Source organism: Apaloderma vittatum, unplaced genomic scaffold (genome assembly GCF_000703405.1).
Source record: "Apaloderma vittatum isolate BGI_N311 unplaced genomic scaffold, ASM70340v1 scaffold33873, whole genome shotgun sequence".
NCBI lineage: Eukaryota > Metazoa > Chordata > Aves > Trogoniformes > Trogonidae > Apaloderma > Apaloderma vittatum.
Genome location: NW_009707116.1, coordinates 22,251 through 45,300, shown reverse-complemented (window position 1 = coordinate 45,300; position 23,050 = coordinate 22,251). Strand labels below are relative to the sequence as shown.

Below are 23,050 nucleotides of genomic sequence, written 5' to 3'. Positions count from 1 at the left end.
GAATATGCAGAGGTGACAACGGGCCTCCTGGTACTGATCACTATGATCACCCTCGCCTCTTTAGAGAGAGGGTTTTGTGTAGGAACATATACTTTGATACGACTCCTCTGATGGTCTGCAATGCCTTCTTTCTCTCCTCTGTGGCACAGTCCCTTCCAGAAGACTTGTCCTTGCTTCTGCAGGCAGCATCAGCTGCTCTGCTCCACACTCTTACTTTGTAGGCAGTCTTATCTCATATCATATCATAGAATGGCATAGGCTGGAAGGGACCTTAGAGATCATTTATTCCAACATCCTTGTCATGGGCAGGGCCACCCCTCAACTAGATCAGGCAACACATGGCCTGTACAGTCTTCTTTGCATTTTTGCCATTTTTTCCAGACTGTTTATTACAAAGACAGTGTTTCTTTAAAGGATGGCCAGCATAGAAATCCACCACAGTAAGGATTAATTTGATGATGGTACAGAGAAAGGACAGGAACTGTAAGAGCTCCATGGAGGCTGAGGTTTGCTACCCTCAGCACTCGGCCAAGCTGAGCTATTAACCTGGAGTAATTTCCCTCTCATCCCAAAAGTGGGATTTTTTTATTTAACATAAGACTTCTAAATAAACCAATGACCCTGCTTTGTACTATGAATCAAGGCATGATAATAGCCTTGTTCTGCTAGGACTTCCTGAAAAATCAACCCTCCAAACCCATCGCAGCAGTGCTGTGTTATTTGTTACATACGATCTGGCCCAAATGAGCACGGCAGCAGTAATACATAAGGAAGAGAGCTTTATCTACCTTCCGCTTCTAGAAATTCAGTGTTTTAATTGATTAGTACTGGACTAGCACTGCCAGGAGTGAGATCTGATTTTTGTCTTTCATTGGGACAGAGGCAAAGTGAGTTCACTGTGAGTAAAATTACAGTTGGAAAATAATCTTTATTAGTTACCACAGTGTTGAAAAACTAGCTGTGCTTGCACTGCAAAACCAACTGTAGACCCACTATTGACCAGCAAGCAAAACATCCGGGGGCCCCTTTCAAGGAATCACTCTCTTAACGCTGTGCTGAAAAGCTTCAAGAAGCCAACTTTTCAGTATAGAAAAGGAAAGTTCTAACAGGAAAAAAAATATCAAAGGAAAGTCAAATTCTCACATTTGAGAATTTGACCCTTGAATTGCAAACCAAGCCAGAAACAAATCTAAAAGTAACAAATGTATAGGTAGGTAGTAGTTAAATACACATATGTGTGTGTGTGTGGATGTGTTTTTGTATTTATCAGGTTTATCTTAGATCTTCTCCTCCTTTCCCATCTGTCAAAGCTGCATCTCCTCTTTTCTAAAGCACTAGCGTGGAAACTTTTAGACATGGTCTTATCTTTAATTACATGAGTACTGCCCCAAGTGCTGATGGGAATACTCACATACAAGGGAAGAGGGTTAAAGTGCAGATTTATTACAGATTCAGACTATTTTCCAGGCTGTGTTTGTGAAAAAAAAAAATGAGCAGGAAGGATTAGAAAGCTGGCAGGAGTCCCAACCTTCTTACAAGGAGGACAACAACTGTAAACATTTAAAAGATCATATTTAGGAGTAAATCCTCCATCTCACTGGTAATATGACAGCCCCTCTGGAAAGACTGGGATAAATCTTCAGCTCCAGGAAAATGCTTCATGGCATCGTGTGGTACCTGCTAAATATAAGAGGTGACTAGAGTTGGATATGTGACTGCTGAATGTGAAAGGACACTTTCCTCATGAGTAAAGCTATCCTGGAATATGCCTAAAGTATCCTTGGGATCTGGTGGCCAGAACAGGAAATGATTTTTTTCATCCTCAGGGAATTTTTCCAGTGCTATAAATGACTGACTGGCTTCTTCAATCAGAACAATGAAAATGTATTTTTACAATCTTGAGCTGAGTTTCAAAATATATCTCTGATTTGAGTTTTTAATTTTCTGAGCTCATTTTCAGTGATCTCATTCTGATTTTTCAGAGTTCACAGGAAAATATGAAATAACTTCTGTTTCTAAGTAAAAAGTATTTTGGTGTAAAATTTTTTATATATAAACTTACTGCAGAAGAGAGGTCTTCACAATGTTGAAAGTAAAATCAAAGTATATAGAAAAATATTTTTATGAACAGGTTGGGAGTTCTGTGGTTTGGAGAAGTTTAGGGTTGTTGATTTTGGTGGGGTTTTTTTTTGGATAGCAATCAACCTTTCCCAAAAATTCTTGTTGTACTTTTCTTAGGGGCCTATGCTCCGATTTTTCAAGAGCAATTGAAGCATGTATGAGCTCGCTTTTAAAAATGGGTGACAGAAACCTAAGCACATCCAACCTACACCTTCATGCAAGGTAGTGAGCATGCTTTTCTGCCCCAGACGTCGATGGGGAAAGCTCCTAGTTCTTCCAGACGGTGCCTTTAGAGCATTTAACGTTTGGCACTTTGCAGAACCTCATCTGAAGCATACAGGTTCTGCACCATTTGCAGGGCTGGCAATTGGCACTTTGGCCCTTCAGGCCTTCTGAACAATATATTATTTATGAAAGGGACTTCGACTAATTTCAAGTATGCACACAATTGCAGTCACTGAGTGGGGGTGGAAAGAGAAGGAGGCAATAACCACAACTTCAAGCAGTTTTAGTTTTTAAAGATGTTTTAATAAAAGGGCAGAGACAAAGGGATTTTTGTTGCACATGAATGCTAAGAGAGGGGCAGGTCACCATCTCACTACTGAGTAGAGTGTTTCTTCCAGAGCTTTTCCAACGTCAGGCGTGTTTGTATACTTTTCCCTCAGTTGAAATAACAGCTCTATCCAAAGGCATGGGCTAAAATAGAAGAGAACGGGCTCTGCTGGCAAACAACTGGCAGCCACAGAAGACTTCCCTGCCTGGCCCCATAAATACCACATTTGTATAATCAGTTGTGGCCAGATACATACACAAACACCGCAGTCAGCCCTGAACCTTGGTGCCGGAGACGGTGCGCACCAGTTTTATTGCCGCTCCTAGAGAGGCGCCCTGCCTCCTCGCTCCACTTTTATCCCCAGCTCTCCCCCGGGATCCCACACGGCACCAGCCTCCTTCCCTCCCCTTGCCATTTTCTTTGCTCCTCTTGCCACGGTGGCTGCAGCTCACCCTTTTGGTTCTCTGCACCAAAGCTTTCGCATCCTCCCCCTGCTTCCCGGAGAGCAGCAGCCTCCGCGGCTTTCGGTGCCCGGCAGGAGACATGCCTTCGCCTTGACCCGTCTTCCCCCATCCCGTCCGCTCTCCTTCGGCCTCAGCAGCTCGTGGGAAGAGGAAGGGAAGGCGATTCCAAGCCGCTGCTGGGACAGGGGAGCGGTGATGCTCTTCCCCCTGCGGAGGAGCGCGGCGTTGCCATAGCGACGTCTCCCTAGATAAGGCGGGCGGGAGCACCAGCTGCAGCCCCAGCCCAGAAGGGTCCCGCTCCGGCCAGACCCGACGCCAAAGCACACCCTCCGCACCGCTTCGTAAGTACTCCAGCTGCACAATTCCCTTCCGCCTGGGTGCCTTTCTCTTTGCTTTTTTTCCTCTTTTTTTTTTTTCTTTTTCTTTTCAGTTCTGCAGCAGCCACTGCCGGCGAGGGGAGCGGGGCTGGGGATGGAATCAGGTGGGGAAAGTTGGGGTACGACCGCACTGAGGCTGGAATGCGTGATGGGGGCATGGGGAGGAGAGCGCTTTCAGAGATAACTACTTCAACTGACTTTAACTGCTGGGACAGATCGCAGGCAGGCAATACAAGCCAGCAGGGTGGGAACTGGTATCAGGTCTTCTTACCCCACTGTAAAGGGTTGGCATGTGGAACAGTTAGTTTGTACCTCACGGAAATAATTAAGTCTTTGTTGTTTTTGTTTTCTCCGAAGACAAATTCTTTGTGACCAGAACCTGTGCAAATGTATCTTCTTTTTTTTTTTCTTTCCCCATCAACCAAAGGTTAATGGTTGCTATATGTATATGTATATGTATATGTATATGTATATGTATATGTATATGTATATGTATATGGGAGGAAGTGTGCGTCAGTCCACAGCCCAACCAGGACTTTAAACTAGCCCCAGAAGCACACTCTCTGTGAGAGGAAACTTCTCCCAGGCAATTCCTCTGGTTTTCTGCAATCATTAGTTGCAAAAGTCTTGCGTGGAGGGTAGCATATGGATCAGGCTTTCAAATATCTGTTTTCTAAGGAGTTTTAAATATGCTTAAAAATACAGGCAGGTGTGGTACCATTCCCTTTGGCCCCTAAGCCGCTTCAGAGGAGCTCTGTGTTGGGAACATGGGTGCAAGATGACTTCATCCAAATGACAGTACCTTATTCCTTCTGTACACATTTTTAAATGACTTCATGCAAATAAGGGGGCCCACTCACACCATAGGACCCTGCATCAGAAGGAAGGACAGATCTGTCTCTGCATCTTGTGTAGGTTTAGAGAGGGGAGAGAGGAGCAGGTAAGGATGCTGGGAGCCTGCCTCTCCCTCTTTGCTCATGTGCTCATTGCAACCAGACAGAGAGGGGCAAAGCAATCAAAAATCAGCATCTGTCAGGAGACCATGAGTGTGTGCGTGGTGGGATGAGAGGCATTGGTCTTAAAGGCCAAACCCTGATGCCTGAGCAGCAATCTTGAGCAGGGCAGTGAAACCCTCCAGGCAGGCTGGACCATAGCTGTTGTAGTCCAGCCTCTGCCTCCCATCTGCATGGTATTTTCCCACCTGTTCCCATTTCCAAAAGGGCATCAGTGGCAGCAAGGCCAGGTGCTATGGGAACACAGACAAGCATATGTGCATTGCTGTCCCACCCCAGGGACCTAGTTGCCTCTGCTTCTGGTTTTAAACTTTTCTCATGGTAAAAATATGTTCTTATGAAGTGCTCTGGGTCTAGAAGAAGATATGTACTGCCATACAGCTGTCACAATGTTATTATCAACCTACCAAAAAAAAGAGAAAATACTAAATTCAGAATGCCAGCTGCCATCCAACAAAGATGCTCTCAAGAGTACTTTTATTTAGGTAGCAACTTTATCAACATGCCAGTGGTTTCATTAATGACTATGTATGTCCTGCAAACTAGAGTATGTCTTTTCTTGGGGATTTTGTCAATTGTGGAAAGAAAACATTCCCTTTAACATGGAAAAAAAAGGAAAAAAAAAGACAAATCCACGTGACTGTGGACAACACCACATGGTTTACTGAAGGCCTCAGAAGAACAGTTTGTGGAGATCTTGCAAATGGTCAGTTCAGAAATTCTAAGTATTCAGCATACGATGAAATGACATGCAGGTGTAATGCCCTTAATGTGCAGTGGTGAGCATTCTTGACATTGATACCCTCTTAGCCTCTGCAAACTGTTACAAAAATTGCAGATTAGAAATTAATTGCTCCATCTTACAGGTAAGAATGCCTACTGATGACTCATTTGAGAACTGCATTGTCCCTTGGATGCAAATATCCATAGGTACCTATTTTCCATCTAGCTGCACAGTACCTACAAGCATTTAAATCCTATGAGAACACAAGAAATGGAGATTTAACCTTCCCCTATTCAAAGCCATTTGTGTGCCTAGTTGAGAATCAAAAAAAAAAAAAAATTCAGCTCTTTAGTTTTGTTCTCAAAGCTTTACTTTTCTATGGTTTTCTCATGAGATTCCATTTCAAGTTGGTTTAAATGTCACATGACTAGATGGCCTCAAAGGATTTACATCATTTTGGTAGAAATATGGGAGAATAGCTTTGCTGAGTATTCCCTAAGCTCTAGCCTGATTACTTGCAACAAATATCTACATTAAATCAATTGCACACTAAAATAGTAAAATAAACTGGTTTCTTTGTCTGCCTCTAGGCAGAATACTTTTACCTAATTGAAGCCTGGAACTGGTGGCATTATGGGACTTTCGGTGGAGACCCACAATTTAAGCAAAAAAAGGAATTTATGTGCTTTAAGATTATGTTAGTGAGTGGTAGAAGCTGTACATCTCCTTTCTCTGAATAGATTTGTTTGGGAACTTTAATCAAGCGTACATAGCAACTGATAATTCAGAAAACACAAATAGAGCATGCTTCAAGCTACCTAGAAATCTAAAGCTGATGTCTAGAAAGTGAAAAGTTTAGATATCTGTCATCTGAATCACCACCTCTTACAAGTGTGTGTGCCCAAAGGAGTCCTGCTATTGTAGGACAGTGACTAAGCACGAGAGCTCATCCAAATGAAACTGAAGGAGCTTTTATTCAGCCCTTCACTCTTCACTCTGCCTTACCATTCCTTGCCTTGCCCTGTCTGTGAGTGGAGCCAATCCTACTGAATTCCGAATGCTTTTAGAAGGAGCAAATGCAAAATTGTGCAGGCACAGCTAGAGCTTGTCTTGACATTTAAGGTATCTATCAGTCTTGTCTTTTCCCAGAAGTGACTCCTTGAAGGTACATATCTCTGCAGGGGGTGGCGCAGTCTAGCCATGCTTTACCAAAGTCTCAGGCTTAAATGACTATTGAATCCTAATTCATAAGGAAAAATCTATATGCATTTTGGGAAGTGTCTCCTGCTGAGTCTGATTTAGAGCTCCACTGTAACCATTACAGTCACACAAAGGATGAATGTGGATCATTCTGTCATGAGATATATAATGGAGTGCAAGAAAAAAACCCACTTAGTCTATCACATAAACAGCAAGCATTGCCCATGGCAGCAGAAAGTGTAGATGTTGCTAGCATGAAGGCTGCTAGGAAAAGAGTTGTACTTAGCACACGAAAATCTGAGAATGTGCTTCCATTTTTATAAATCAGTGACTTCATACAGTCCCCACAGCTATCTTCCTTCCCACATTCCTGGGGAATCTGTTCCTTTAGTGGTGGGAATTGATTTTAGTGGTTTGGGAAAGCATCATTACGCTGCTAACATACATCACCTCACCTCTGAACGTGTAACACACGGCAACGGGACATAACAGCACGTGCTGGTTCGCACATCATGTGCCAATGTATAGACACCCAAATGCATGATACATTTTTTGGTACACTTCTCATTTTTTTGTCACACAGATTGTAACAATGTGCAGCGTGGAAATGCTTTTATAAGCAAGGCAATGCTGACCTACAGGGCAAATGTGCTTTGTTTGGTTCTTTTTATAAAAAAAGGTGGGTGTCAGAGGTTGGGCTGTAAATTGTATTTTAAAGCACTAAAGATGCCAAGGGCTTTGCATATGTGGCTATGAAAATGTGAAGATAAGTCTAAGAGTTTTATTTTAAAATACTATTTTTCAAACTACTGTATTAAGAAAAAAAACAATTAAGGAAGTCTCTCGTAATCTGCATATATCAATCCTACACTGAATCTCTTTACAAAGCTTTACTTTTATTAGGTGAAACAATTCAGTGAAACAATTTAGTGGAATCAGGTCAAAGTTAGTTAATCATATTTCATAAGGCTTTTCCAGTCAGTATAACTTACTATCAATTTTACATTTAGATTTTCCTATCTACCCTCAGCTTTTTTACCTCTAGACCTGTTCAAAAAAGTCCATAGTGTCAGAATGGTGTCCCTGATTTTACTGAAAAGTTTCTAAACAGATTATCACTTAGAAAAGACCATTTTCCCTACAATCAGAATATTTAGCCAATGTACCCTAATTAAATCAAATAAAATCAAATGGCACTGAAGAAAAAAACCTCCCTCAAATCACAAAATGCTGTGTGAGCCTTCATATAGCCAGACAATAAGTTTTTGTTTTACATAAAATTACAACTGTTTCATTTTAAGCCATAGATAAACAGAGCAACTGCAACATGTTAAGGATTTGTAGAAGTTTACAAGCTTGTGTGAATTTTGAACAGTGAAGGATATGGGAGTTAATCTCATGCATACATTGTGAGTCAAAGTTCCTGACTTTTTTATTACTGTCCTCCAGCATTGCTCCACTTACTTTGAAGTCACTGGAGTTTAGGTCATGTTTTTCCATCCCCTGAAGAATTAGCTCAGTGCCGGATTAAGAGTGTGACCTTTCATATTTTGTTTGGCAAATATTTAGGTGACTGGATTTTGCTTGAGGATTAATTGCTCTTTACATAGATAAAAGTTTAGCCATAGAAATGAGGTTAATTCCCCTACTGTTCTGCTTCTTATTTAACAAATGACCACTATAATTTACAGCAAAACTATATAGGTAATTTCTTTACTTCCAGCAACACAAACTTCTACAGTAGAGCCTCTTATCTTGTTATCCTTTTCAGGTTCTTTTTCTCTGTTTTTCACTGCCTTTCCTTTCACCTGTTTACCTTTTCCTCTCCACCTTCCCTTCCTTCCTTCCTCCATTTTTTCCCAATTTCTCCTGTCTTTCTTCTACGATTCATCTTGTCCCCTGGTTTGTTCTCTTACTTGTTGCCTTCCTCCTCACTATAGGAAAGTCACAATCTGCTCTTATTCCTCAAAAATGGGGAACAGAGGTTGTAAGTAAGAGACGACCACAGCTTTTGTTGAAGGAGATACCCACATCACCCAGACTGCACCTTCAGGTTGAGGGTTTTTTTCCTTTAACATTCCTCTGTCATTCTGCCTGGTTTCTGCTAAGCAATCCTAGAATAATCAGCAGTAAAAAAAGGGTCTAATTGACTTCTTCCTGGGGTGACATCTGAGGTGGCCCCAGGGTGAGTGAGTCTAGGACCAAATGGCAGCTTGGGGGATGCTGGTAGTTCATCTCAGGAGTTCAGCAGCTCTCATGACCCCCTGCAGTTGTGAGGAAAGGGGGAATAAACCAGCCAAAATATAAATCCAGTGAGTCCTACAGAGCACAGGTGCTTGAACAGCTTTGTCATGAGTTCCCATGGTCTTACCAAGGTGATGAGTAAGTCTACCTCATTCGGGCTTTGGGGCCTCTGGGCACTGGCCATTTTTCAGAGGCAACATCCACACCTGGGTCCTCAGGGATATCCAAGCTCTCTTAGAATAGCTGGCTTTGTAAGGCTAACTCAACAGCATTTATAATTAAAGTTAGAATGTATGATAAGCATCAGATATGATCCTTAGTTTACACTTGAGAAAAAATGGAGAAGAAAATCAGAACAAAACTTATATTTCCTATCATTTATTTTGTGTATGTGAGAGCACTTTCGGTATGATTTAACTCACTATTTTTCTGTAGAGCTAATGTAGTTCCTGTATAGGTGTGGGTTGCTCTTAACTTGAACGGTGGAAAAATGAGATATTGTCTCTGTAACCAAGGCTGTGAATAAATGCATCTTTTAGCATGCATGAGCAAAATCAGGCCAGCAGACTGCATGACAGAGAGCAGCTGGAAGACAAGAACTTCTCATGATCTGGCTAGCAAGAGGATACATAGCACCAATATGTCTGCTTTATGTCATATGTCATGCTGCTTTTTGTTTGGGTTTTTTTGGGTATAGTAACTTTCAAGGGGGAGAAAAGCCCGTTTCAATGATGTCAACAGAATGTGTTCAGCCACTTGATATCCCAGAAGACAGACTGGACAAGCGAGATTCACACTGTAACCATTTAGGTAAGTGTTATTAGATGATGTCATTGCAGTAATTAGAGACGTGTTGTCTTCACATCATTAGGTCCTGTCCAGTGTCTGTTTTTCCCCTCCAGCAACACAACTGAGCCATCATGAAACCCAATAGATTACACCTTCTGCTGACACTTCTGATGCCAGATGGAAAGTCAGAGAATTTTTCCTGCATATAAATATCATCCAAAGCTCCAGAGCAAAGTTAATTAAAGAGGACAAAGAAAAAAATAATTCATTGTTCCTTTCCCTGGTAAAGAAAAAAACCAGAGCAGTTTCTTCATTTATACCACAATAAACTGAAAGCTAGGATGTAGCTGAGCCTTCCCTGAACACATTTTCCATATGCAATTTCAGTAAAAGCTTTCAAACAACCCTTTTGTTTTCACTGGGGTGGCTTTCTAAAGACATTTTCTCCTTCATCATCAATCTGTTTCCTCTCCTGAACCGACTTCATACATAACTTTTGCATTGAGAGTACCAGCAGCATCTTAGTTCCACCACATTCCTTCATACTTGATAGATGTGCTTTTTGCATATTCATGGTCTTTGCCTCTGCTTCAAATGTTATTTCTTCACTCCTGCCTTGCAAAATTGCCATTTAGCAGCCCAGAAACAAAAATCTATTTGCTCATCATTACCCTTGTGATGACAATAACAAAACACAAATGCAATTTCTCTTGCTTGTCAAAAAAATGTGTCTCACTGCCGGCAAGCACAATTTTATGAACTTTGTTTATCTGGCCTGCAAGGAAGGTTCTGCCTCTGCCACACAGCATTTCTAGCCACAGGCACCACTTTTAGAGCTGCTGGCGCACTAGACATAACTGTTCCATAAAATCACTTCTTTAAATAGGTACAGAATGAGCCCCATTCTAGAGCCAGGAAACTGTGGCAGCGGGAGGTTAAATGAGCTCATTAAGACTGCGTAGGAGGACTGTGAGGGCCAGAAAAAGACTTCACATCTTACAGAGACTTCACGCGCAGGCTCGCAGAAGTATGGCTGCCTCAAACAGGGTGGGCGAGTCTAGAGCGAAGTCCCATTGCACCCAAATCTGCAATCAGGGTTTGAGGGCAACTTAGCTGAAGACAAATCATCAGCTTTTAAGAAATCAAAGCACCGGTTCACGTGATGATACTAATGACAGGCTATCTTCAGTATTTTCGGCTTGCATAAGCTGCCCAGAAATGCAGATCCTTGCAGAAAATCACGCTGACCATCTGAATAATGTGAGTCAAGGATCATTTTAAGGGAAAACCAAAACTCCTATGTAATGTTATGTAAATCAAAAGTGAATACCAACGGCTCAGTGGCTCAGGAAATAAAGCCAATTCTTAAAGGGAACAATATACAGGCTTAGTTTGCCAATATCTCAGGCTGGCTTTGCATATGTAAATATTTCCTTCACAGAAGTGCCATTATAACTCTTGAAGACGTAGCCTTTAAAGTTAGTGTGGGATGAAACAGGGATGAGCGTGGGACCTCTGCATACAATGATGCAGCCCTCCTTCTGCCATGTAACACACACAGCTGCCCACAGCTCACCTTCTGCTTCATGTCCACCACCTACAACCCAGAAGAACCACCTAAAGACCCTTGACTCCCACTTAATATGGCACAGAGGCTTCTTTTGCTGACTTTCTATTTAAGAGATGTTTCTCCACAGGAATTTTAATTTACTTGGATGAAAGAAGTATTATTGAAGCTTTTCTGTTCACCATCTGGTTTATCATTTCCCCTCAGTTTCAATTTCTATTCATCTTTCTTTTTTCTTTTTTTTTTTCCCTGCAGAAGATCTGTCAGAGCAGCTGATTAAGAGCTGTGACCTCAAAAAGAAACCAAGAAAAGGTAAAACTGTACCAACTTCCCAAAACACTGAACAGGAGCAAAAGAAGCCAAGGAGAAAAGATACACCAGCTTTGCACACCCCACCACCTCTAACAGGTGAGCAATATATCTCTTGACTTTGAAATCCCAATTCAGCTGAGGGGCCTGAATCGGGGAAAAAGTCTGGAGACGCCTTATTTACTTATGTCCCCCTTGAATGTCGGCAAGAACTCAGCTCCACACCTTGTGCACCTGGGAAGGCAGGTGATGAGAGACGATGACTTTCTCAAAGGCATTCCATGTTAGATGAAGGAGGGGAATAAGGCTGGGAGGAGACCACAGAAGGTTGTTCCTCCTGGAAATCACAGGACTCTTGTGCTTCTGAGGACTCTGGTAAATGACGGATGTTTCGGAAAACTGCAGCAACAGAGGGGCTCCTTGTTGGATGCTCCCTGCTGCTGTGCACCTACTGACCTCTGAAGGTCAAGAGCCAAATGCCACCAACCTGGGGAAGGAAAGAATGGGGAGGAGACTACCACTGAAACGTGACAATCTTCCAAAATCAGCACTGGGAATAAATGTTTGTCACTTCTCTCTGCTAACAAGCACTCCTTGTTGTGCTCTCCAGGGAGAGAGCTGTGCTTTCGTATCAGCTGCATCGAGTTCTTCTTCCCATGCTGCACATACACAGAGGACTTGGCCTGTAACTACTTGTATGGTCCCCTGCGTACCTGCAACATCTCACCAAGTCAAAACCAAGCAATTAGGACTTGCAAGTATTTTTAATCCAGGCATTGAATTTGACTCTGTTGAGCTTTCACATGTATCTTTTCCTCCACAATTCTCCCTTAGGGAAGAGTGGCTCAGAGGCTGGAGAGCTGCATTTTGTGCCTGCAGCACCTATATCATAAAGAAAACATCATTTAAAATAGGTCTTTTCTGTGTGGTCACAGTGCTTCCAAGCAGAGGCTTGAGCAACCGGATGATTAAGTTACTTTGATAAGATGTCTAAGCTTCTGGAATAGATTGCACTCATCTTTACCATGATTTCTGATAGGCTGCAGTTCAGCCCATTAAATACAGCCAGAAGCGGCTGGTCTGATAGTATGGTCTGGTAACAGCGGTCTATAGCCTCTGGGACATAAATTTACTTGGAGGAAATGTATACCATTGCAAAACCTGAAGAGTACGTACACCGTGATGAGCAGATCATGTACTCATGCAGCTTAACTTCAGAGTAGGCATTGGGAAAGTTGCATAGGTGGAAATTTCTCCAATGTGAACAAGGCTGAGATGGCATTTTCATTCTGTTGTGGTTTTGATGTGTTTTTTTTGTCCCCTGCCTGCAGGCATACTTTCAGACTTTTCTGATAATCTGCTGAAAAGGTATGGTAGCACAGAGAAGCCACAGAGAGAAAGAGTGAGTCCAGGCTCTCAGATCACTGAACAGGGGCAGAAGAAGCCCAGGAGAAAAGATACACCTGCAATATACATCCCACCTTTGATAATAGGTAAGACATTTACTTAGGTAAAGATGCTCAAAAGAGGAAGCAAAAAGTGGCTGGTATCACAGGTATGCTTGCGAGGAGGCTGGAAGGAGGTTCCTCTGCCCAGTGTATTTAGCAGTTCGTGCTGAACTGCACGCATTTGGTCAAAGCATGTAACGGGAATGGTGGCTCATATCCCCTGCTCATGCTCTGGGAACAGAAGGGGAGGCGAGCAAGAGAAGACATTAGATCACTTGATTATCTCTTGCAAAGGTGATCCATGATCCTCTTCAAAGGTGGTTTGCTTTCCAAACATGAGCACATGCAGATTTTTAGATCAGCAGCACTCAAGTGTCTCAACCTGGAGCAAAGCTGTCCTGATTAACCTCTTCTTAACTCCACGGTCCCCGACATGCACTGTGGAAACCACACTGTGATGAACTTCTCGTTAACAGCACCTTAAAGATAGTCCTGTGCTTCTGGCATAATGTGCAACGCAGCAGCTAAATTGCTTGGTGACCATATGACAGCCATCCACGTTTTGGTGCCCTTTGTTTCTTGTGTATCCCACATTCCTCTAGCACAGAAGAGCCTCAGTTCATCAATATTTCTGGAGGTCTTTAAAGGTATAAAGCACCATGTAAATTTTAATTGCTAGTGCTAGCTAGGGATGCAGGAACTAGTGCGAACTAGTGCGAACTAGTCCAAGATTGCATGCTATGCACTAGTCCTTTCCAAATCACAGGATGGACAAAAAAATGAATAAAGGAATGAACGAACAAACAAATAAACCCAGATCCAAAACTGGAAAACACTGTTCCCTTAGGAACCCTCTCATCATCAGGACGATGTCCTGAGGCAGATACTTTGGCCCTGAGTGACTAACTAAACAGCTCAGTGCATCAAGCATCTGAGTGTCAGGTACACTTTGAGTGGAATTTCCTGTACATCTAATAATTATAAAGTGCAAAAATGGCTTCATCAGTCTAAAGAAGCACCTGTATTAGTAGATATTTCCTTTCTTTGTGAATTCAAAAGGGGAAAACATAAAATGCAGTGGCCTTCAAATGTGTAACAAAATTCAAACTGTGTGCATTTGCTGTTGGGAAATGATAGCAACTAACACAATTTTCAGTTGTTTTCAATTATACCTCCAATGACACCTTCTTGCCTACTGGTGAAGCCACCTTCCAGCACATGTATTCAAATCCCTTCCCTGCAGACAGCTTTTCCAGATTCTGTACTCTGAGCTTATTTTCCAGTTTGCCTGTGGCAGACTTGTGCCTGTATCAGGGGCAAAACAACCTACATGTTTGAGTGCCTAAATTTCATTCCCTCCCTACTCTGAAGACGCATATTTTCTTTTTGAGGTACATATCAACACACGGAGTTCAGCTGACGGAAAGTCTCCAGCGATGGCTCCATGACTTGCTATGAAAAAGCAACTTGTTATGGCTGAGGGCTGGTCCAATATTTACTACTTGTTTACTTTCAGGGTTATCCCATTAGGTAGCAGACAGAGGACAAACAAAGTGAGCTCTTGTGGAACTGCTGTGCAAAATAGAACCTGAATTATAGACTCGGAGACCTGAGAAGCCCCGGCAGGGCTATATTCACTAAATAAATATACACAGGCTTTTCTGTCCCTCTCTCCCTGTTACTGGCATGGCTGCAGTAAGCAGCACGCTTGGTGTGACCTCTTCATGAGGATTGTCCCCATTTCCAACATTTCAGATCCCTCCCAAATGCCACTTTCAGATGCCGATTCAAAAAACTTCCCTTAATTATTTGTAGCAAGAGTTTAATTACCGGATTACCTTTTTAAGCAGCTGTTCACACGAATAGCTTTGTTGTAAATGTAGCTAAAAATGGCAGCTGTGTTACCTCTCTCCATTTTGACAATCTGGTTATGTGCCCTCTAGGACAGTTCCCCTTCTCCTTTGGGTGGCCAGAGATTTTCTATCGCTAATAAAAACAAGTCGAACAGAGCATTCAAAGCAATGAAAATCAATGTAGCTGCTGGATGGCATGTGATCCAAGTGAGAAGTAGAATCAGTTTTACACCTTGCAAACACCCAGTGCGAATGGGAAATGCAGGTACAGAAAAGAGGCTGCCAAATTAGGATCTGAACGTTACTATCTGGAGGAATCCATGGTTACCTGTTCTCTGCAGAAGGAGACTAAAGAAATCAATATTTAGCTAGCCTGGGCATCACAAAACTCACCTACAAGAGTCAGATTTCTAAATGCACTCAGCCTTCAAACTCCTACTGAAGTGGCACAAATAACCTTGTGCCATGTGCATTCAAAGGAGCAGAGGTCTCCTCCAGTGGCCAGCTTCCCTTCAGTTAGCCAACACCTTGTCTTTCTGAAGGGATTAGACACAAAGACAAAATCCCAATTCTAATGATCTTTTTTACCCTCTCACTTGACTATAAATGCTTTAAATCTGATCCAAGGGCTATACTCAGCTCTAGGACACTCTATTGCCATCCACACTTAGCAATATATTCAATGAACTGAAGTATTTCTGAGAGCTCTCGAGGCCTGTGGGTTTGAGCAAAAATGTAGATACATATGTAAACATGGGAGCTGGTTCCTGTGATGTGGCTGCTTAGGGTTTCTTAATCAGATCAGAAATAACTAGTAAAACCACAGTTTCAAACCCTCACTCTCTCTCATGCACTAGAAAATCAGTTAAGGCAGCTCCTTTAGGATAACATATTCCCCTCACCAGAAACCTCTGAGTGACATAGGAGAAGCCCAGCAGTTTAATGTCACCTCTCACCCTTCTCCTGTGCAAGGGACGTGACCAGAGCACCCCTATACTCTCCCAACCCAGCTGCAGGAGTTGTCCCTAGACAGTCAAGTGGAACTGGTGCCATCTTGGTGGCTTTCTGATCTAAAAGCCAGAAGGAGTGGCTGAGAGCTAGGTGGCATCTGGTAAAAGGTTGATTTAAGCCAACTTCTGCCTATGTTTGAGCCTTGTAACAGGAGCTCTCATGTCTCTGTGAGCCTTTTGGGTTCTACCCTCTAGCTAAAAATTGCAAGTAGTTGCAAGTTCTGTTGGGAAAACATTACTACGTTGTATTTCTACTCTGCTTTCTTTAGTCAGATCCCTCTGCAGGTATCAAAAGACCAACCCATCCATCCTTAAAACAGAGTTGTGGCATGAGCTGCATTTCATAATACATGCAGCTGGGAAAACAGAAGCAGGGAAGTGAAGTGATTTACTTAAACAGTAAACAGAGAAAGACTGACTCACAAACATTCCCCAAATCCAACATCCTCCTCACTCCTCTAAACCCAAATTTTCCAAACCACATTCAGCAAAGCATACCTTCTCCACAAGCAATCAGCAGCACCATATCAAAGAAAAAGAATCCTTTCCCAGTGTTATAGAAATAACTCTATCTTTGGCATACCATTTTTATGCCCTTTCCAGTGTTTTGCATTAAAAGGCTGATTTTAAAGGTATGTAATTGAATTTGAAGTTGCTGGTAGTCCATGGTCTGGAAAGTTCACTGCTTGCAGCTCTAGGCTGAGCTTTGAATCCCGAACTCTACCAGAAATCTTTGGAGTCCATCAGTCACCAAAATGATTAATTGATAATTGGTATTGATTGTGGTAAGCACCTGGCATGATACTGATGCAGGTCCAGCCGAGAGCTGGAGACCTCTGCTTGGCTGCTACCTTACAGCTGCCTCTAGAATCTGCTATAAAGGGCTCATTTATGTGCTATAACCAGGTCATCAGAATTACCTCAACAGACTTTTCCTTTATCACTTCATAATGTAAAGAAGAGAGTTGACATGATCATAAAGCACAGCACAGCTTTATTTAGCTTACATTCCTCATCTCTTATTCCTAAGTTTACCCAAAAAACAGGTTAGCTCTCATCAAATGATCCATTGTAGCTTCACATTTTAAGCATACTTTAGTTACTCATGTAATGTTCCTCATTCCTCAAATACTCCATGATGAAAAAAAACACACTGAAAAAAAGCCCACTACTCCCTGAAAAACCCACAACCCAAACCCCAAAGACAACATGGAGAAAAAGAATTGTTTGTATTTGCATAAGTGGTCTGCATGAATAGAAGTCTGGGTGGGGAACATTTACACCCATCTCCATAAAATGCCATAATACTTTGCAGTTAACAGTGGTGGTTGCTGGGCTGCTGCTTGAACAAATGAAGTCCTTTGTGTTTCAAAATGATGTTCACTTACGCCTTTCAGTCCTGCTGAAACCAGCTAGCTTGCAAGAACCACATATAAATGAAACAGGAGCTAGCTTAAATGAAGGGCAGTATAGGTTAATATTTTCATTAATTCATCACCTCTTGAAAAGCCTCCAAAGTTGAAGAAAATCCTCCTGTGTGGTATTGCTCTATTTTCAGACCTCGTCAAGACTGAAAGCCTTCTCTGTGCAAGGGCTTTCGATGCAGGAAGAAGCAAAACAAGTTGGTTTGACAGAACAAATCTGATTAGTACAGACTGAGAGCAAACAGTAGGACACTAGATTAGGGAGCAATTTCCTTGGTCTCCACACAATGGTAACCCTCATCCTGTTTTTAGACTATATTAAATTCCACACCAAGGAATGTGGGCATAAAAATATATCTTACAGGTCATAGTAACAGGCAAAACCATCACAATCTGTTAAAACACGGATCAAGAACATTTTCGACCTAATGCATTGTTCTCTCTTCACTCTATTAAATTAATTTCTAATGAAGACAGCTGTTACTGTAATTGTGATGTCTTGTAATTGTGATACTGTAATTGTGATAAAAGCCTCAAGATTTATACTGGTTTAAGTATAAGAAAGAGAGACAGAGAGAGAGGCAGGGAGAGACAGAAATTTATAGAAGGTATGATCCACAACCCGAGTCAGTTTTCACATTGATCTTAATTCGGTTGCTTTTGCAACTTATTGAAAGTATGTAACTTCAATGAAGATAGCAGCTGGCAACTGGGTATTCTAGCATTTCTAGCATTTCTAGCATTTCACATGAGCTGGCTCAGGCACAAAGATTAATCACAGCACTTATTTCATCACGTAAACTTTCCCTTTTTTAGCTTCCCAAACCGTTTTAACAAACAGGTTCTCAGATGAAACTCCAATCTCTCTATTCACGGAGTTAAGAGTGTCTGACAATTTCTGCTAAAAATGCAGTGATCCAGTTCTAGTTCACCAAATATCAGGAGACTGATGTGCCAAAAATACATGAGGAGTAACTCCCACGGTATTGGAAAACTACATTTGGATCAAAAATTACAGCGTACTGAAAAATTCCGCTTATCCTGATATTTTCTGAATAAGTAATATTTTAAATTAACTTCTTTCTCTTTTCTTTTCTTTTTTTTTCTTCTGTGTCCTTCTGTTTTTAAGGCACTAAACTGCTTTCAGAAGAAAAGCAAACAGTGATTATGGAAGATGAAGAAAAGGATGGAGACACAATTCATAGTTAAGATTGCAGTGATATTTCCAATAATGCAGTGTAAATAATTCTGGGTCATTCAAAGTGGCAGCACATAGAAAAAAAATATCTTTCATTTTTATAAATAATAATTTTCTCAAGGAGGCACTTGAATTTAAATTACCTTCAAGTGCTTATCTGCATCTCACAAAATCCCAGCAAGCATCACAGGAGAGGATGATACAAATTTCACTTACACATGGGGTTGGAAGAATTCTCTTGGTTTACTAAAAGTGGCTTCCCAGGATTTTTGTCAATGAAGAATCCACATCAGATCAGATTTAGCTTTGCGCAATGTCGTGATAGGGGTTAACACAACAGACACCTCCAATACAGTGTACCTGGCAACAAGATACCAGAGCACTTGGTAAAGCATCAGCTAAAGATTCAAATTCCAATTTTCTCCGGATACTTCACCTCATTTGTCCAGATTTCCTCGGCTGGAATAACACTGACCACAGTGAAAATTCCCAGGTGCAGAGCTGATGGAATAGGTGGAGAGGGTGGGAGGGCAGGAATCCATGCTGGAGTCCCTGAAATGCAAAGCAAACTCCTCTTCTGCCTGAATCTGCTCGTGATTTGTGGTTTTGAGGAGAAAAGGGTCAATTTACCACAGAATGAAAATTTACAGCTAAGGGTTGTCAGCACTGACATGTCAAACAGGATGGAGGGCAGAGCTCTCATAAGAGAACATATGAGAAGCTAATGCCTGCCTGTGACACCAGAGTAGACTATGGATTTTTTTTTTTTCTTTCAAAGGTTTTATCCCTGGGTTGGTGAAAGACAAACTAATTAAATAGTTTATCCTTTTACTTCACATTTTTTCTTTTGACAACTACTATTTAAACCAAGTGCTAGTTTGCCAGTTAGGAGGGACTGTAAAAATTAAAAATTACAGCAGGAGAGTAAGACCCGAGTAAAATTTTAGAAGTGTTACTGGACAGCATATGCATACTGCAAGGTGAAACAGCACCACACCTTTTTAACGCTTTACCTCATTTTGATTCAATCAAGAATTGTTTTCACAGTGAGCTACAGCATCTAGCACTTGTACAAACAGAGACGGGTACTTGTAGAATATTATACAAAATCAGTAGAACTGGGTAGTTTCGTGCTTACCTTAACAGCTCTGTGCACTAGATGGAGCAGCACTGCTGGCTGGATCCTTACAGACCTCAGCCGAGAGGTTAAAGATTATCTAGCCTGGCAGAATAGTTAGTTAGCTAACTAGTTTATAACTAGCTTAGTTATCTTTTTAACACCCTTAGGCAGATGGCTGAGGAGCACACTATTTCAGACTTCATTTGCCACAGCTACTGACCCAGCATCATTCATGAGAATGCAGTCCATTCGCAGATATGCAGCTTCAAGATGTAAACAGCAAACTTATAATAAATAATCATATATTGAAGTGTACAAGAGGTCAGTGATATTATTAATAGGATACCTGACATTTTGGAGGTGTACTTTTCTTTATCCTGTTCTATCAGTGAGAAAAGATAATATTTAAAATCTAATGAATCTATACAACAACATCCATATAAGATACATAGTAAAGCATGTCACAGCAAGTATGTGACAAGAAATACACGCAATTCAAGTCTAGCTTTACTGCTAGAAGTTGCTGACTATTTTCAGTGCAGAAAACAGCAAGAGCGAGAGCATGGAGTTCTGAAAAGATTCGAATGAATATCAGCAATGATTTAGCTGTGAGAATATACATGTTTAGACAGGAAGGCCCTTAACAACACAAGGCAGGAGCACAAACAGGATGTGACTGTCTTCGCTGCTCTGAAGAGGATTTGTTTCCAAGCCCGAGGAATGCTGACACAACTTGGAAAAAAACTGAGCACCCTTTAAGCCTAGCACTGTATGTTCTTTGCCAAGGAGGAGTTATGATCCCAGTGACATCTCTGACGACACAGCAGCCTAATTTACCATCCCTTCAACTTGAAGCCCAGCCACCAAAATGCTGCAACATACATCATTTGCTGCAGTTCATTTAAAATTGCATAGTCATAGCCTGGTAATTCAGCATTTACTGGTTTTCCACTCAGAAGCAACAAGAATGACTGAAAAGTAACTTTTCACCTAATTGATTAAGTAATTAGGAGTTTTTGCAATGTTCCTGGGAAGTAGTGCGATGACTCATTTCTCAAAGCTTTCACCTGTTTCCTTGCATTCAGTGAAAGCGTTAAATGTTATTTTACTTGGGAATAAGATACGATCTTTTTGTCAAATCAGACAAACACTGCCTTTAGATGTTGCAGCATCATGCATGGACTGTACAGTGGCATGAAAGCTGCTTATTTGGTTTATTTATTGTCCTTCAAAGGCTCTGAACTCTGTCTTTACGACCAGATAGTGCTAAAACTGCAAAATTACTCTCCCAGGTGAATGGCTGGAGTTAGTGTGTTCTGGGACAGAAATGCTTTTGTATCCTGTGGCCCCAAAAGCCCTCCAAGGCCATCCCTGCAAACCCGGAAGGGAAAGCAGAGAAATGAGCTAAGCCTTTCCTGTAGCACTGTTGGGACGGGGATGCTCCCACGTGAAGGCACTTCCCTGGTCTGCACAAAGGCACCGACTCCTTTAGAGCTTTAGGAGCTGGCTTGCATTCGGATATTAAGCTGGAACTGCATCCCACTCCAGCCATCTGCACTGGGAGGACAACCAGACTCAGGCCTCAGTGGGGAATGAAGTGTTTCAGTCAGTCAATAAAAGGTTGACTGCAGTTGGGAGGTTGTTAATAGCTAATATTTTTGGATTGAATTCTCAATTAACCTCTACCTAGAAACTAAGGGAAAAGTGTCCATGTACAACAGAACTGGGACAAAGGGATTTAATGCTTTAGCAACTTTTAACTAACCATTGCAGAAAACCTATCACCCATCTGAAGGGGATGTAATGAGCACTTCTGTAGTGTTACACTTTAGGTCCATAGGTTAAGTGACTTGCCCAGCTAAACCACAGCAGGAACAAATCCAAAGCAGCATTCATGATGCTATCACTAACTCACACTACGTCCACAGATAAAGCAGCATTTGCATGCACTGAATTTAGTAACATTTACACAGAAATTTTGTCTGGTTGAAATTTTGTCTTACTGATTAATAAATTGTATATGCCTTGACCACTTAAATTAAGAGATGAGTTTAGATATCATAACAGATCATCTTCCTAAATGTCTTATGTATTTCCTACTTTCTGAAATTACATTTTGTATGCATGACTTTACAGTATTCTTGAATGCAAAAAAGACTGCCCAGCAATTGCATCTACAAGTGAAAATCAAAAGTACACGTCAGTGAAATTTTGGCTTTTCACTGGCACCTAGATAAGGTCATAAACACATATTATTCTATTCCTTACACCTCAAAAAAACCCACCCACCATGGACCTCTTAGACTGAGGTGGTGCAAACAGAAATGCCAGTATTCTGGAAATGTAGTTCTACAAATAGAAAGAATGAACATTAAAAGCCACTTTCTGCTCCACGATGCTGGCTCCTGGTCCTGCAGGAGGAACTCATGTCAGTCTATCCAACTCACGAGCTGTGAAGGGAAACTTAATCCATCCTTGTACTCAACATCCTGAAGAATCTGAAAAGATACAGGCTGGACAGATGGACAAACAGCAGCAAAATTAGAAAGCACATTCCAGAAATAAAAAAACTGCTTTTGATGGACCACTTGTACTTATTCTAAAAGTGTGATGATCTCGTAAAATGCAAGCTATGTATTTATAGCTGTGAGGCACGCTGTCATGTGCTTTTGATTTTCCAAGGTGTCTTTTTCCAACCTTCAAAGTAGGTTTTAGGGCCCCAGGAAGTCTTAGGGTCTGAATCGAAGTTATACCTATCCCAGGTTTGTTTTTGTGTACTCTGTTAAGCCTGGAGAAGAGAAGCTTAAGGGGATCTTATAAATGTATATAAATGTCTGATGGGATAGATTAAAGAAGAGGGAGCCAGGCTCTCAAATTCTATGATTCTTCCCAGTGGTAACCACTGACAGGACAAGAGGCAGTGGGCATGAACTGAAGTACATGAAATGCCACTTATATGTGACTTTCTTGCTGTAGCAAGATCTGGTGATTAGAGCAAAGGCTCCGTTCACAGATGGACTAAACAGAAAAAAACGCTTTCAAGTGTTGAGAGCTGCAATGACTAATTCATAACAAGTCTAAATTGCATCATAAGTCTGAGAACAGAAGACTTTCCAAGAGAGACAGATTACTCAGAGTTATATCTATGCTACCAGCAAGTGATTTTCTCAGAATCATCAACACAAAAAAAAGGCCAGATGAATTGCAAAGCCAGATCCCCCCCAAATAACACAGATTTCATTTCTGATATCCACAGTTGGAAAACTTCCCCTTGGTGTACACTAGGTGTCACGGTTGGACTGAGAGGATTAGCTCATCCACTCCATCACACAGCTCCCCACACCAGACTGGATACCACCAGCACATCTTTGTGTTTTCCTAGCTTTGCTTAGGGATTATTTCTGTGAAGCACCCAATATTTGCAAGGAGTAGCCTGCTCAAACAACCTCTCTCCCCTGCTTCACAGTATCTCACTTAGCCCAAAAGCTCCAGGCTTTGGAAGAAGGAAAAGAAATCCTGAAAGATCTTCCCAACACCAAGGAGTATCTGATGGCATTCTTCACCTTGCCCAGATCCAGGGAAAAAAAACCAGAAAAACCTGTCTAAACTGCTTGGGTGAACAAACACTTTCTAGAG

The 23,050-nt window shown here is 41.6% G+C and overlaps 1 protein-coding gene across 1 annotated transcript; it reads left to right on the top strand.

Annotated features, from left to right (window-relative positions):
* The first annotated feature begins 9,407 nt into the window (after positions 1 to 9,407).
* On the top strand, positions 9,408 to 18,400 carry PPP1R17 (protein phosphatase 1, regulatory subunit 17). The gene is made up of 4 exons (XM_009866052.1): positions 9,408 to 9,506; positions 11,308 to 11,460; positions 12,693 to 12,854; positions 18,226 to 18,400. Exons 1-4 carry the CDS (start codon positions 9,425 to 9,427, stop codon positions 18,303 to 18,305), a joined length of 477 nt encoding a protein of 158 aa, XP_009864354.1. The 5' UTR covers positions 9,408 to 9,424; the 3' UTR covers positions 18,306 to 18,400.
* Positions 18,401 to 23,050: the final 4,650 nt, after the last annotated feature.

Bases quoted from the DNA above. Each gene is read 5' to 3' on its own strand.
- PPP1R17 (XM_009866052.1), top strand. From the start codon at position 9,425: ATGATGTCAACAGAATGTGTTCAGCCACTTGATATCCCAGAAGACAGA. The intron at 9,507-11,307 runs GTAAGTGTTATT...TTTTCCCTGCAG, and splicing joins TTCACACTGTAACCATTTAG to AAGATCTGTCAGAGCAGCTG. The intron at 12,855-18,225 runs GTAAGACATTTA...TCTGTTTTTAAG, and splicing joins CATCCCACCTTTGATAATAG to GCACTAAACTGCTTTCAGAA.